This window comes from Manis pentadactyla, chromosome 5 (assembly GCF_030020395.1).
Source record: "Manis pentadactyla isolate mManPen7 chromosome 5, mManPen7.hap1, whole genome shotgun sequence".
NCBI lineage: Eukaryota > Metazoa > Chordata > Mammalia > Pholidota > Manidae > Manis > Manis pentadactyla.
The window spans coordinates 73,902,521-73,917,131 of NC_080023.1; the positions used below are offsets into that span (position 1 = coordinate 73,902,521).

Consider the following 14,611-nt stretch of genomic DNA (forward strand, 5'->3'; position numbering starts at 1 on the left):
CAAAAGACTTCATTTAATGATTTTTCTCATTCCGGCTCACCAATAAATTTACAAAATATAGACTAAAGCATTCCATTTATTTGTAAGCATATATTTGTGCAAGGAATATGCTGATACATGATGTTTGGGGTTGTCAGTTTTTACGTAAGCCTCTTTGTTTTGAGATCCCCTAGGAATTTCCCTTAGCCTTTTATCACTTCTCTGAGTTGCTGAGGCTCTGGCTTGTCAGGGGAGGGAAGGCACCCAGGGAGGAGGCACTTACTCTGTATTTCCTCTCTTCTTCAAACCTGTCTTCAAACTTTCGGATCTTCTTTTTAAGGCTCTGAATCCTCCGTGTGAGTTGGGCAGGAGTCAGATCCTCCTGCTCGCCATCGTAGGACCCCAGAGAGGAGCTCCGCCGCCTGTGTGGGGCACAGCTCGGTTCAGCACCCCCAGGAGCGGCAGCTGTCTGCTGGGAGGGGCTCTGGGGACTGTGCGAGAGGGTCCTAACCAGCTGCTCTTCTCGAATAAAAGGCAGCTGACTGCTAATTCATTTCGTGACCTTTCACTCTGTATGTCCCCCTACTACATAGGTCTTTCTCTAGCTCACGTGTACAATTAGGACTGAAATTTGTGCCGCTGACCTCCAAGTTAAATTTGAGCTGTGGGAAGGAGCTGATATGTGTAGCTACAGCAGGCCCACAGTTCACCTGAGAAAACACAGCAGAGCCTCGGTAGAGATTCCCAATATGCTCCTCCACAGGCTTACAATGTAGGAAACCCTTCATAGCCATCAGCACATTCTTATCCTTTCTGATGTTACAGGGATGGTGCATCTGCTTATCAACAACACAAAGAAACATACCTCATGAAAGAATGGGAATCTGGGGGAGAAGGAGGCACTTCTGTGTCATCCAGGTATTGCCGACTCTGCCCACAAGCATAGAACCGAGGAGAGAGCATGGGGTCACTGCCCTCATCCAGGAGCTGGTGAATCAGGCGCCCTGCCTGCGGTGAGAGGTGTGCTTCATTAGAGTCCCTGTTCTCCTGCTGCCACGAAGAGAAAGCAGGGATGGGCTCTGCAAGATAATGAGGTAAGAGGTCAAAAACTGTTCTTTAAAGCACCCTTGTTCCCCAAGTGTTCTGAGTGCTTTAGGGGCACTAAATTTAGGAGGCACTGAATGGCTTCTCATCTGAGATTGAATCACCAATCGATTGGACAGCCTTCTATCTCCATCCTCACTTGTTTTCAAAAGAGAGTTTACTAGGCTGCCCAGAGAAATAGCTCTGAGGGAAGACAATCACTAGTGTACACTCTCAGCTTCCTCTGCAGACCCCCGAGGAGATCTCTTCCACATGAGGGCATCATGGAGAGGAAGATCAAGTGCGGCAGGGAGGGAGATATTGGGCATCTTGGCTATCCATCCTTCATTGAAGCAACTGAGGAAGCAAGTTTAGGAATCCCATTAATCTTGTGAGGGCCCCACACATTGAAGCAACTGAGGAAGCAAGTTTAGGAATCCCATTAAGCTTCCTCAGGAGCTTGCACCTTCTGTTTAGGACACCTAGCTGTTTTGAGTGCCTCTGCTAGTGTGTTGGCATTAGCATGGTTAAGATGCAGGCTTTGCACTTGAAACTTTAGAAGCTGCTCAAGACTACAGTTAAAGTAGGATGCTTACAAGAATTGGTCAAAAGCAAAAAGAAAAAAGAATGCCTTACAAAGGACAAATCTGTACAAATTATTTTAGATAATCTTTAAGAATAAAATATACTTTCATCCTGTCTTGTCATTTTGGGAAAGAAATTCATTTCAATTTTCTTCAAGACCCACCTCAATATATTCTTTTCCTTATTAAAGAAAATCCTATGCAATAGGTTTAAAAGATAGGTCTCAGATGATAGAGGGTATTTCATTTGTAATAGTTTCTGCATTAAAAGTTATGCTTTAAATACAGATTACTGTGATTTACACAAGGCCAGAATTGGGCCATGATCTTAAATTCTGGGATTCCTAGAGTTTGAATCATGTAACAACTGCTCCTTCAGCTATCAAAGTACTTATAAAACCTACAAGGTTATCTTAATATAGTACTCAGTATTTTATTAAAAAAATGATATTAGAATCATAGAACACAGAGCTGGTTGAGACTTCATACATTTTCTCATCTAGTCATTTCTCCACCCTGGCTGCACATTAGTGCCATACAGGGAGATATTAAACAAATCCTAATGTACAAGCCCTCACACCACTCAATTAAACAGAGTGTTTAGGTGAGGGCCCAGATATGCAGCGCGCGCGCGCACACACACACACACACACACACACACACACACACACACACACACGAGGGCCCAGATATGCAGCGCGCGCGCGCACACACACACACACACACACACACACACACACACACACACACTTTTAAAAGCTTCCCAAGTAATCCTAACTGCAGTCAGGTTTGAGAACCACTGATTCAACCCAAAAGATGACAGATAAAGAAACTGAAACCCAAAGAAGTTAAGAGCAAATACCTAATCAGTGACCAGAGTTGGGACTAGACACGAAACCTCACATGAGCTCCAGTAACAAGGATGACTGACATTTTTGAAGGCCCCACAGTATAGGAGGAGAGATAAGCACATTTAAAGAAATTATCCTCTTGTGGAATGAGATCCATAGGTTTTCAAAATTGAAAGAGAACCAAGTTATCTGGGAACACAGATGATAATTATATATTTTGAAAAAAATGAAAGCAGTGTTAAAGATAGTTTCTTGTCCACTGAGAGTCTCAAAAAGTGGGAGAGAACATGATGGTAGCTACACTTGGCTAAGGCTGAAGAACAAGAGTTGTTTCACCATTTGTATTAATGCTCTTGGCTGGCTCCTCCTACATGACAGGGCTCAGATAAGAGCAGCTCCAAACTGCTGACATAAAAGTAAAAAATGGATTGAGAAAGCGAGTGGAAAGTAATCCCTACAATAATAAGAAAACCGTAGTGTTAAGTTGCAGAAAATGGAACTATTAAACTAACCAGATTGCAGCTTCTGTTTCATGATATTTCATACGATGGGAGTAATTTTATGTAAAACTATTATCAATGGAGCTAGCACAGGGAAAGGGTTAAGATGGCTCGAAGAGTAAAGCAGCAGATGAAAAGCTCACCACGGAGTAGCACTGGGCAAAACAAGCAGGGCGCCATCACGGGGTTTACCGGGGACAGAGGGCAAAGAAAACAAGTCTGATGTTGATATTGGCATAGGTGTGCTGGCTAGTTTGGCATTTTTACTCATCAAAACTTAGTTTGGAAGGGTGTTCTCTTAGGTCTTAAAGCCCTTTACTTTGTCTGAACATAGCACAATTTTTACAATCTTTAAGTTTTCAACTATGTGGTCTCTGTGTACAAAGCCATTTTGCAAAAAGACTGTGTGTCTGTGACCATTAACCAAATGTGACTAGAATGTATATTGTTGTCCTGAGTTAACTATAAAACACTGATCAAAGCAACCTAAGTGTCCATCAGTAGATGAATGGATAAAGAAGAGTGGTATATATACACAATGGAATATTATTCAGCCATAAGAAGAAAACAAATCCTACCATTTGCAACAACATGGATGGAGCTAGAGGGTATTATGCTCAGTGAAATAAGCCAAGCAGAGAAAGACAAATACCAAATGATTTCACTCATCTGTGGAGTATAAGAACAAAGCAAAAACTGAAGGAACAAAACAGCAGCAGAATCACAGAACCCAAGAATGGACTAACAGTTACCAAAGGGAAAGGGACTGGGGAGAATGGGAGGGAAGGGAGGGATAACGGCGGGGAAGAAGAAAGGGGGTATTATGATTAGCATGTATAATGTGTAGGGGGGGAATGGGGAGGGCTGTGCAACACAGAGAAGACAAGTAGTGATGCTACAACATCTTACTATGCTGATGGACAGTGACTATAATGGGGTTTGTGGGGGGGACTTGTTGAAGGGGGGACCCTAGTAAACATAATGTTCTTCATGTAATTGTAGATTAATGATAACAAAACAAAACAAAAAACTCTGATCAGGGGTCTGAATTATGTTTGGTGGATGCTTTGTGGGTAATACAGGGCCATCTGACAGATCTTTCTGCAGTACAGCAGTATTTTGTGGCTCCCTTTTTGCCCAATCACTTCACTGACAAGAAGACCCAATGTGTCATTTTCCTAGTGACGCCAGTGGTATATATGAAAACCCAGCTGAAGAAATTCTAGCTCATGGGTGATATTTTTGCTTACATGATGCAGTTAGTGAGAATGACTTCACTTATTTAGAAAGGAAAACTGTAAAACCATGAGTTTCAACTTTAACAAAATAAAAAGGTATGTTTCATCATTACTACACACACAGAACGTAAGTGAAGTTTCTCACTTAAGCAACATGAAATTCTTGTATGAGTTCTCTCTTTTACTCTATACAGCTTCCTTACAACTTAAGGCTCCTATTCAAGAGTTATAAAATTACACATGATACTACTTTGATATAACTAAAGGATCAGCAAAGCCAACTATTCCTGTTGTTCTAGTTTGAAACAATCTAAAAATACAAAGGTATCTCATGTTTGACAGTTGACACTCCACTAGAAAAGTGAGTAAGAACAGTGTGGTACGTGACAGCATGTGTGATTGCATTACCTGTACAGAGAACCAGTCTTGAGGATGTATTCACTGACCTGTCTCAACTGCTAGTTTGGGAAATATATTTTAACAAGTAATTCTAGAGCAATGAGATAGATAAGGATATTGCAAGAAAATTATTCAAAGGGAAAAAGAAGAGATTTGAGGATTTAAATTGGATTTTTATCTTAAAGCACCACACAAAATAAGTGCATTTTCCTATCTAGACCAGAATTCCTTGGATACACTGATTTTGATTTTAGCCATGTGTCTTGTCACAAAGAACTCTGGATGCAAGTATGGCATGTTTCTCTATTAAAAATTAATCTACCCAGGTCAGCTCACATCACAGCAGGTCAGAAATAAGAGAGATAAAGCTGCAGGTTTCCTACCTAAGTAATAAAAAAGAATGGGTCCTAGGAGAGTTCTAATTCAGACACTTCAGTACACATGGAAATAAAGGGAATTCACTGCTGAAAGAGCGAACATAGCTCTGAGTAATGCTAATGTGGTTGCTGGGACATAGTCCTCTGCTTAGCTGGCTGGATCCATTTACTATATAAAACAAAACTGGCTACTGAAGTGATTTAAGAAGTCTGCACAGAATTAAGGGAACTGATGCTTTCCACATCTCATTTCCAACTCTCTGCCATTTAGAATTGTTACTGCTTGGCATGGCCTTATCCCATCTTTCAAGGAGGTTCCTCAGTGGTGCTCGGAGGTACTTGCACATCCCAGATACAGAAAGATGTGAGTCCTGCTGGGGAGGGGCTTTACTGGGAGAAATCCTCTTATCAAATTTTCCTTAGTGTTCCAAAATTTAATTTGAGAATAGTAGTCCTATTAAATTGTTCAAATAGTCTTGCAAACTGTCAGAGTTAGAAGGAACCTTAGTAGTCAGTCTTATCCTACATCTGCTTTGCCCCTATTTGCAAATTTTATAGACAGGCCCTCAATAGCTCCAGTTAAGTCATTAATAAATGTGTGGAACTGATAGGGCTGAGGACTTTACTAAAGAGAACTCCCCCATTTGTTCCGACTTTGATTCACATATCTGCACTCTGCCACACAGTTACTTAATCAATTACTAATTGGCTATGCTACCTGACTGTCTTCTACCCTTCCACACCTCTGACAAGGCTGTCACAAGTCCCTGTTAAGGCCCAGCAGAGGCCATGTCAAACGAACGATTTCCCTAATGCAGAGTCATAGAAGAAAGGAGGCTGGTGTGCTATGGTCAGTCCTTGGTGACCAGTGGAGGACCTAGTAATTACTGCTTCTTCTGTAAGAGCCATCCATGGTCTGTAGGGAGAAGGACTGGGCTCTGGTTTCAAAGACAGTAAACTTAGGCTGGTCTTTCCTGGAACTATACGTGGAAACATTCACTGAGGATGGTAGTAAGATCAGTTAACACTCACATAGTGCCTAGTATGGGCCTACACTGGGCTGAGCACTTTGCGTATATTAGCTCATTTAATCCTTGCAACAAACTTAATAAGTAGATACTACTAACACTACTATTCAATATTAACTACTGCTACACCTAGTTAAAGATGGGAAAGTTGACACTGAAACAGACACATTTACTAACTTGTCCACAAAGCTGGTTAAGTAGTAGAGTCAGGATTTGAACCCAGAGTGTGCCTGGCTCTTAACTATTATGATCCACTGCCTGCCAGGATATGTAACTGGCATTGTTTAGAAAGAGGCATCTGGGTGGAAGTTGGCAGACTTTGTTATCTTGAATCATCATTTTGCCTTTTTTGGCCTCAGCTTTCTTATCTGTATAATGGGGGTTCAATTGAAAGATCTTTAAGGTCCCTTGCTTCATTATCATTCTTTTGGAGAATTTCTTTTCTGAAGTTATTTTTGACAAGCAGTAAGTGATACATGAAGTATTTTATGGCCTTCTAAAGATGTTCTTTTAAACTTAATTTTACCAGGACTAAACTAATAGAGCAGCTGCGTGTGGAAACTTGAGTACTTCCACAAATGATACCCCCAAACCAACATGAGTTGGTGGATTAGGAACACTCCTACTATGCAACTCTTAAGGGCTTTAAGTAACAAAGTAGAGCATCTTTGATTTGTGTATTCATTTAATTTTGAAGAGTGGAAACCCCTAATAATAATAATAATGATAATGTCATGCGAAAAGATAAAACAATGTGCCCTAATATTAAGTTACACAGAGAATAAAAAGATAAAGCATGTGATACTTTTCTGCCAACAAGTACGATCAGACACTGACCCTACAATGAGTCTGAGAGGTTTCTGTTCTACAAAGACTATGGAATCTACTTACCATTTCACTTCCTTTTTTGTTTCCCTGATACAATATGCCTCAGAGGCCAGAGAACATTATTCCCACATGAGAGTCTACATTACAGAGGGCAGTACCAGCAAATTACTCACTTAGTATGTCTCATCTGCTCTTCTGTAAGTTGCACGAATGAGTGAATGTGAACTACAGTGGGGACAGGGAACAAACAAGCAGACTTCAAGTGGGGGTTACACTATCTGGTAGCTTGGAGACTGGTGACAGAGCTGATAGATGGATACAGGCTCACACAGCTTTGGCAACTATTACTGTTGATGGTTCTCACATTCACAGTTCAAATTAGTGCAAAGTTTATTCCTTGCTGGGGAACCACCATTTTGTTTGTGTCTTACTGAAGCTATTTTAAAAAGGTCATATTTTAGTGAATGGATCTTAACTATTTTTTACATAAATTCCTTTACTTTGTCTACTATACTTGTAGCTTTTTTACTGCTATAATGTAACTTGGAAATTTTAAATAAATATATAATAAAAAATGGCCACTTGAAGCAGCAGCCACGAGATCAAAGCAGCCTTGAAATGAACCCATGTAGATTTTTAAGATATGCAAGTTCAATGACAAATGCAGTAATTAGCAAAAAAAGTTAAAGCAAATCATTTCATAAATTATGTGGATTTGACAACGAGCCTGTCGAAACGTATTTTTCCCCCAATAAGCTTTATTTATAAACCTAGTTTCCCAATATAGAGTAAAATGTTGGCTCCTTCACATTATTATTTATTTGGAAGAACGTTCTTTACATTCAGTAAAATGAAATAGTTATAAGGAAACTTTAAGTCAGCTTTCAGCCACTCTGGAGAGAATTTCATATTCGTCTCTTCAGCATGATGGAAGAGATTACAAATTTATGATGAACCAAGATAAAAATAATCAAACTCTGTCCATTTTGGGAGGAGGAGGAAGAATCTACCTGCCCCTTTGCTAAATACATCATCAAGGTAGTATGGCTAATCAGACTGTGGGCCCCGCATCCTAGTTTCATCTATGGGCTCATGTTAATGAACAGGGGTGCCCATGTTACTGAACCCCAAACCTAGCATTTGCCGTGGCTACTGTGGGACATTTTTTTGGGGTGGGGGCATGTTGCTTTTAATGTATGAATTAAAAACACACCTGGTTATTTCAAAGTACACAAAACAGAAGAAGAACAAAGACTACCCAGGAATATATTCACCTAAACTAGAAACAAAACAAAAAAACCCTGCATTTTCCCCAGTGAATATATCAGGAGCAGAGAAAGTCTGACAAGACCTCAGACCCACGGCCTATTTATATGAAAAGAACTAGAACCTGTTTCTTAGATTGCAAAGAGCGAGAATCAGGATAAAAAGCAGTTTGTTTTTGCTTCGCTAAGCCCTGGGTGGGAGGAGCCTAGTGGGGTCGCTATTTTTCACCTTGTGGTCTTTTTAGATCAGCTGTTGGTCCTTCATCTGAGATCATTCCCATAATGAGTACTTTCTGGTTAAAAAAAAAAAGGGGGTGGGTGGAGAAGCCAAGGCAATCCCGCCACTGAGAGGACTGATTTTTCACAGTGGTGGTTCTCTGCTAAATCACTGAGTTAAGTCATAGGCTGCTGCTCTGCAGTCAGAAGCAGCTCCTTCCTCTTTGCAGCCTTCTCGACGCACACCCCCAAGCCACACAGGCAGACGGCGCTTCTGGTGGGCACACACTGCTGGATGCAGGAGGCAGACACATGGCTAATGAAAAAATAGCAGCCTGATATTAATGATTGTGCCAATAAGCCTTCTGGAAATACGGTTTTGACATGATGATACCTTCTTTCTTTTCACAAGTAAATTCCTCATGTTTTTGCCAAAAATCTCTAAAAACACTAATCCAAAATACTGTACTGCAGGCTTTTGATAAGAAGCGCTTGTGTTCAGTGGTCTCTGATGACAAATCCCTTACGTTTGCTAACCTGGACTTTAAAAAATTCTACCCATAAAAACAAACATAGAAGCAGAGCAAACCAAAACATCTTTCTTGAAAAATGGGAAGGAGATTTACTGAAGTAGGTAGATGGTTGGCATGTAGTAGTGGGAAAATCAGCTTCACTGAGACAAAATCCTAAATGCATACCTGCTCTACATTACTGTGCTGCTGCTCCAAGGGAAAACACATGCCCCTGTCAGCACTCCCGGTGAGTGAAGAAGAAAAAGGACTGCAAGGTGACACCGTGATGAAGGGCAAGCATGTTTTCTTTCTTAGATTGCAATTCTATTTAATGGTAACATTTAATGTGACACATTCCTATGCCAGAGAAAGGATTTTTGGTTATTTAGAAATGCAGTGACTTCTGCATGCATCACTTTCACTCACCCACACATCCATGCGGTCGCATGGCTCACATTAATGCTGATTTATATATGCTTTTATAATATTTAATCACCCAAACATCAGCCGATCCTACCTTCCCAGCTCTTCTCATCACACAACGCAGTCAGGTCCAGCTCAGGCACTTCAGAGGCAAAGCTCTCCTGCTGGTCCCCGGCATCTTGAGTCCTTTGCAGTTTGGTGTCAGGTATGCTGGGATGCTCCTGAATCTTCATCGTGGGGTTCTGGAATAACAGCACAATGTCTCCAAATAGCTACTGTTCACCAAAACCCAAAAATGCCTGCAGCAATTTCATTCCTTCTGGATGAAACCTCCCGAGCCACAGCTGCTCCTGCGCCCAGCACAGAAATCAGAATCATAGCCTGATGCCCCCTAGATACTAGCTGGTCACTTGCATGCAAAAAGCGACCGTCCATCTGCACTCCTTTAACTTTTCTTCTGTGAGATGATTTCCACGGGCTGCTTTTCCTGATAACTGCCGGCAGCTGCCAGTCTTGAGGATTACTGATTGGGGCAAGGAATGAGGGAAAGGAGTTCGTGCTTCCTTAAAGGAATATGGCTCTCCAGACTGTAAACAACAACAAAAGCCAGCTACTGTGGTTGCTAAGGCTGTCGAAGCAACATGGTGCCTTCTGCACACAGACTTCTTCGCCCCTTAGGTAAATAGTCCAGCGAGGCCAGGAGCAGAGGCTGCGGACACAAGTGCTCTCCTGCTGGCCCTGCAGGCTTAGATCAGTTAAGCGGGGGCAAGCTGCACGTTCCCAGATTTCCTGTGGTTGTTTTCTTCCCAAGGGTGGGGAGAGCAGACTATTTATGGAGGAGCTCTGGTCTTAAAGCATTGTTGCGCAAATTCAAACACCGCCGGGGGTTGGCATATCTTCTCAGCTAGCAGTAAGGAATACGGACTCTGGGAAGGCGCCAAAATCATACAGGGAACAAGGCTTATTTTTTTTTTCTTTTTAAAGTAAAAAGCTGAGAACTGGCAAGTCAGCAAGTCAGCAATACATAATTTATATCTTACAAGTAACTGTCACTTGTTTTCCTACTATTCATTTACTCTGAATATTAAATACTCAGCCACACTTGTTTTACTCATTGGCAGCACCTGCACCAGGCTGGGATCTCTGGTGGATGGGAAAATACTCCCCTCAAGGTTGCTATTTTAGCTAACTGATTGTATTTTTAAAATATTGCATTGAAATTAAATCTTTTCTTGCCTTGCTCTGGTGGCAATTGGCAAACCCAACTATTGTCACTTTCTCCTCACTCAAAAAATTATAAATACAAGTGTTTACTCACAAATACATTTTTCAAGTAGCATAAATATGTACCAAAGATTCTGAGAATAACTGGAAATTTATTTTGGCAAACATACTATCATTAAATGAAAAAACCAAATGACATCTGGAAATCATAAATGATTCCACTAATGTATGAGAGCGCCCTTATGCTTAAAATAAAACACTACTAAGACTTCCAGCTACTTTTAACAGCTATTCAACCCACTTTGATATCACCATGGGAGTAGACAGGGCTTTTACTACTATATTTCCATGAAATGATGCATGAGGACCTGTGTTTTCTTCACATCTGGGATAAAAGGAAGTATCATCAGTCAGGTCATGAGCTACTAAAGTCAGAGGGAAATGCCAAGTAAATCTGGGGCTTTTAGATACTTTCAAAATGCTCTTGTCTGTTGGCGAATAAAACCCCAGATTACGGATTAAAAAAATTACTTGTTCCTTTGAGCTAAATTCTCCATAGACTAGTAGGGTTCAGTGATCAAATCTCTGCTTGTGTGTGTGTGAATGTTCGCAGCAAATGTTTTCTCAATAAAGATTTTTAACACCTGTTACACCTAGACACATAAAAATGGGAGGACAGGAGAAATGCGGTTCTGCATGCCAGCACACACCTTCTCCCAAGGTATGTACTACCAGGCTATTGGTGCTGAGCTGCCATGGGGTGGCTGTGCATTTGCCTACAGGCAGACCTGGGCTTGAAGTGTGACTGACATTTACTAGCTTAGTGCTCTGCTGAGCTGCTCCAAATTCTGAGCCTCCATTTCCTAATCTTTAAAATGGCATTAATAATACCAATTTTGCAAACTTCCTTTGAAGATCTTAAAAAAGTATGAGTCCTCCAGCCTGGTGCCTGGAGCATAAGAAATGCAGATATGGAAGCTGTCATTCTTTTTATTATTATAAGGCACTGTAGGGAGATGAGTAAAATGTTGCCATATCACAAAATGCTGGAGCTGGAGATGAGGCATATACAACCACCAAGTCAAGGTGAACTGTGCTGAGACAAAAGGTGGAGCAGTTTTAGACGCATTATGAACAAGTATGGAGGAAAGAGTCACTGATGTTCTTGTCATGAATCAGCAACAGCAGTTTTGATTTGATTTGGGGCAGCCAGCCCGAGTCAGATGGGCTGAGAAAGACCCTTCACATGAAGGAAGGAGGAGGAGGAGCCTGAGCAAAGGCAGCTTGAGAGCGCGGAAAGCTTGGTCCCAGCAAGATCAGAGGTTCAGGAGGCGGGTGCTTAGCATGGAAAGGGGGCCTGGCAGATGATGCGGGTGTCAGATAAGCAGATGCTGGACTAAGTTCAGATTTTTCCTGTAGTACGTAATGGAAACCCATCAAACGATTTTCAAAACAGAGTAATAACGGTGAAATGTGTGTTTTCCCAGCTGACGCCTTGTGGGTGGAATGAATGCCGGTGCGAAGACCTACAGCCTAACAGCTGGGTCTTTCTGCAGGCAGCCTGTGCCCCTCCCAACACCAGTCACTTGCACTGCTCTCCACAGTGTCTGAGTCTCCTTAGGGCATTCAAGAGCCCTGCAGCACTTGGCAGGGTGCATGTCAAATCCTGAAATTTCACGCATACAAACTAATATAAGAATCCATACTTTGTATGACTGTTACATTTGAATTAGCAACCAATTTCAAAGAAAATTAAAATAAAAAACTTTCCTTTGTTTTCTTTCTTCCAACTGTATGGATTTATTTATTCCTTCAAAAACATGGGTCCATGCACCCACTCTGTGCTGGGCTCTGCAGGAGACACGCAAGACCCCCGCACTGAGAGCTGACATTTCACGGAACAGGCTCATGTGTGCTCAATGGAGTTAGGAAGACAGTCGATCACATACTATATACATATAATAGGGCTATTTATTAGATGCCAGGTGCTAGAGATCAAAGATAAAATTTAATATTTATTCAAGAAATACTTTTTGAGTACCTACTCTGTACTAGTTTTTTAGACACTGGGGAACTTCAGTGGACAAAATAAAGTCTCTGTCCTACCTAATCTTACTGAGGGGAAAGTTAATGAAAAAATACATTAGGGAGTGATACAGAATATGGAGAAAAATAAAGGAGGGTAAGACTGATGATGGAGGTAGGGGCCAAGGTCGGCTTGGATGGTCAGGGAAGGCCCTTCTGATAAGGTGACATATAAAGCAGAGACATGAAGGAAATGAAGGAGTGTGCCATCTGTGGGAAAGCATTCCAGACAGAAGTAAAGCAAGTGCAAAGGCCCTGAGGCATAGTCATTTTGTATATGTCTGAGGAATAGCAAAGCTGAGGACAGTCAGGGCCACCATAAATGGGTGTTTAGAATGTGCACCATGCCACATACAATGGAGTATCACTTATCCTATGGTAACTCATTTAGACCTATGCTAACTTACAAGAGCTTCTGAACTTTCTGGCTGATTTCCTACATAGCAGTGGAGAGGTCCCTCCCACATGACCCACATTAGCTCACACAGCCATGGACACATGTGGCATGACACTCACTTGTTAGCCCATCCAGTGCCTGGCTTCTCCTGCTGTGCTGTTATCAGTTAGTGAGGTTGCTTTTCGCTTGCCTGCTCTGCTTAGAGGACTGATTGATTCCTAGTTTCTGTCCCTGCTGGTCTCTCAACCTGACATGGTCCCCTAGGCTGGGGTTGCAGAGTAGGCTGCTGGTGTGGGCCTCAGTTTACGTGCACATGGGAGCTAGAGATGCAGCTCAGTGGTGCTGCTCAGGCCCTGTGGCAATATACCAGCATAAGAACTACTCTTCCTTCAAATACTGGTTAGCCTCATCTGGATGAGGCACCTCTCCAGATTGTCCCACACTCTTTACTAATGCTTATCCTATAGCATGGCACACATCTACTTGCCTACCTACTTCTCCTACTAGATCACTAATGTTAAAATGTCAAGGACATTCTCAAATACCAAAATATTTTTGGTTTCAACTTTTGTTGTTTACATGTCTTATATCTTCAGTTAAATCAGAGTTAATAATTTAATTTCAAAACTTTCAACTCAGAGATCCTTCCTCTGTGATGTCAGACACAAAATCCTTGTCAAAAAGGTCAGGTTGCACCAGGGCTCTTTTGTGTCCTCCTGGCATGAACCAGGAGCTCTGTCCTCTCACTTTATCTCTAAATAAAAGCCTCTGCCTTGCTCTCCTAAAAAAAATAAAATAAAATATAACTGTCTTCAAGGTGTGACAACTTGAAATATATTATTAAAAAAAAAGGTTGCACCAGATGGAAACACACTAAATGTTCATTTTCTGAAACAGACTGAGTATTTGGTTCTTAGGAGAGACAATATGGTATGGCAGATAGGGGATGGGTTTTAGAGTCAGACACCTGAGTTTAAACACCAGCTTACTAGCTGCAAGACCCTCAGTGACCTTTGACCTTTAGCTTCCTTTTTTGCTAACACAGGAACAAAACCTCATCAATTGTGAAGATTAAGTGAAAAAACAGGTATAAAAACAGCTAGCACATAGTGCATGAAATGCTAATGTCACTTATACTCTACCTTCCTTTTCCCATTCATTCATCTGGCAAGTATTTATGGAACACATACTATGTCCTAGGCACTGGAATGGTAGGAATTAACAAGATAAGGGATTTAGTGTGGAAGGGAGATATGGAACATGTAAGAGAGTGTCATGCATATTATGAAAGACAAAAGACAAGACAAGATGCTAAGGGAGCAAGTCTAAGAGCCTCTCAATGCCTGGGCCTCAGATGACATTCCACGTGCAGGTCACAGAGCCTGAACTACTAGCCTACTCATCAGAGCTTTGTCAGGATTTGTCCCCATCTGCCTGGGCCCTGCTTTTTCTGATCCCCAGACTTTATTGATCCTGCTCTTTCCCTGGCTTCAAATGGTTGGTGATTTCTGTTCCATCTGTTCTCCCTCCTGCACAGGCAATGGACAGGAGCCTACTAACAGACAGCCAGAGCCGGGAATGAGGATATCCAAGAGGGTTTTGCACAATGCAGTTTGCACAGG

General features: G+C 41.6%; 1 protein-coding gene across 14 annotated transcripts in view; it reads right to left on the reverse strand.

Annotated features, from left to right (window-relative positions):
* The window catches only part of FAM13A (family with sequence similarity 13 member A), a 354,285-nt gene that overhangs the window by 21,304 nt on the left and 318,370 nt on the right, over positions 1-14,611 (reverse strand). For all 14 annotated transcript variants that reach the window (XM_057502440.1, XM_036922105.2, XM_057502438.1 and 11 more), the window contains 3 exons: positions 9,378-9,525; positions 845-1,058; positions 263-401 (listed from right to left, as the gene is read on the reverse strand). In XM_057502440.1, the coding sequence (XP_057358423.1) occupies positions 263-401; positions 845-1,058; positions 9,378-9,525 (501 nt within the window). The remainder of the gene's footprint in view (positions 1-262; positions 402-844; positions 1,059-9,377; positions 9,526-14,611) is intronic.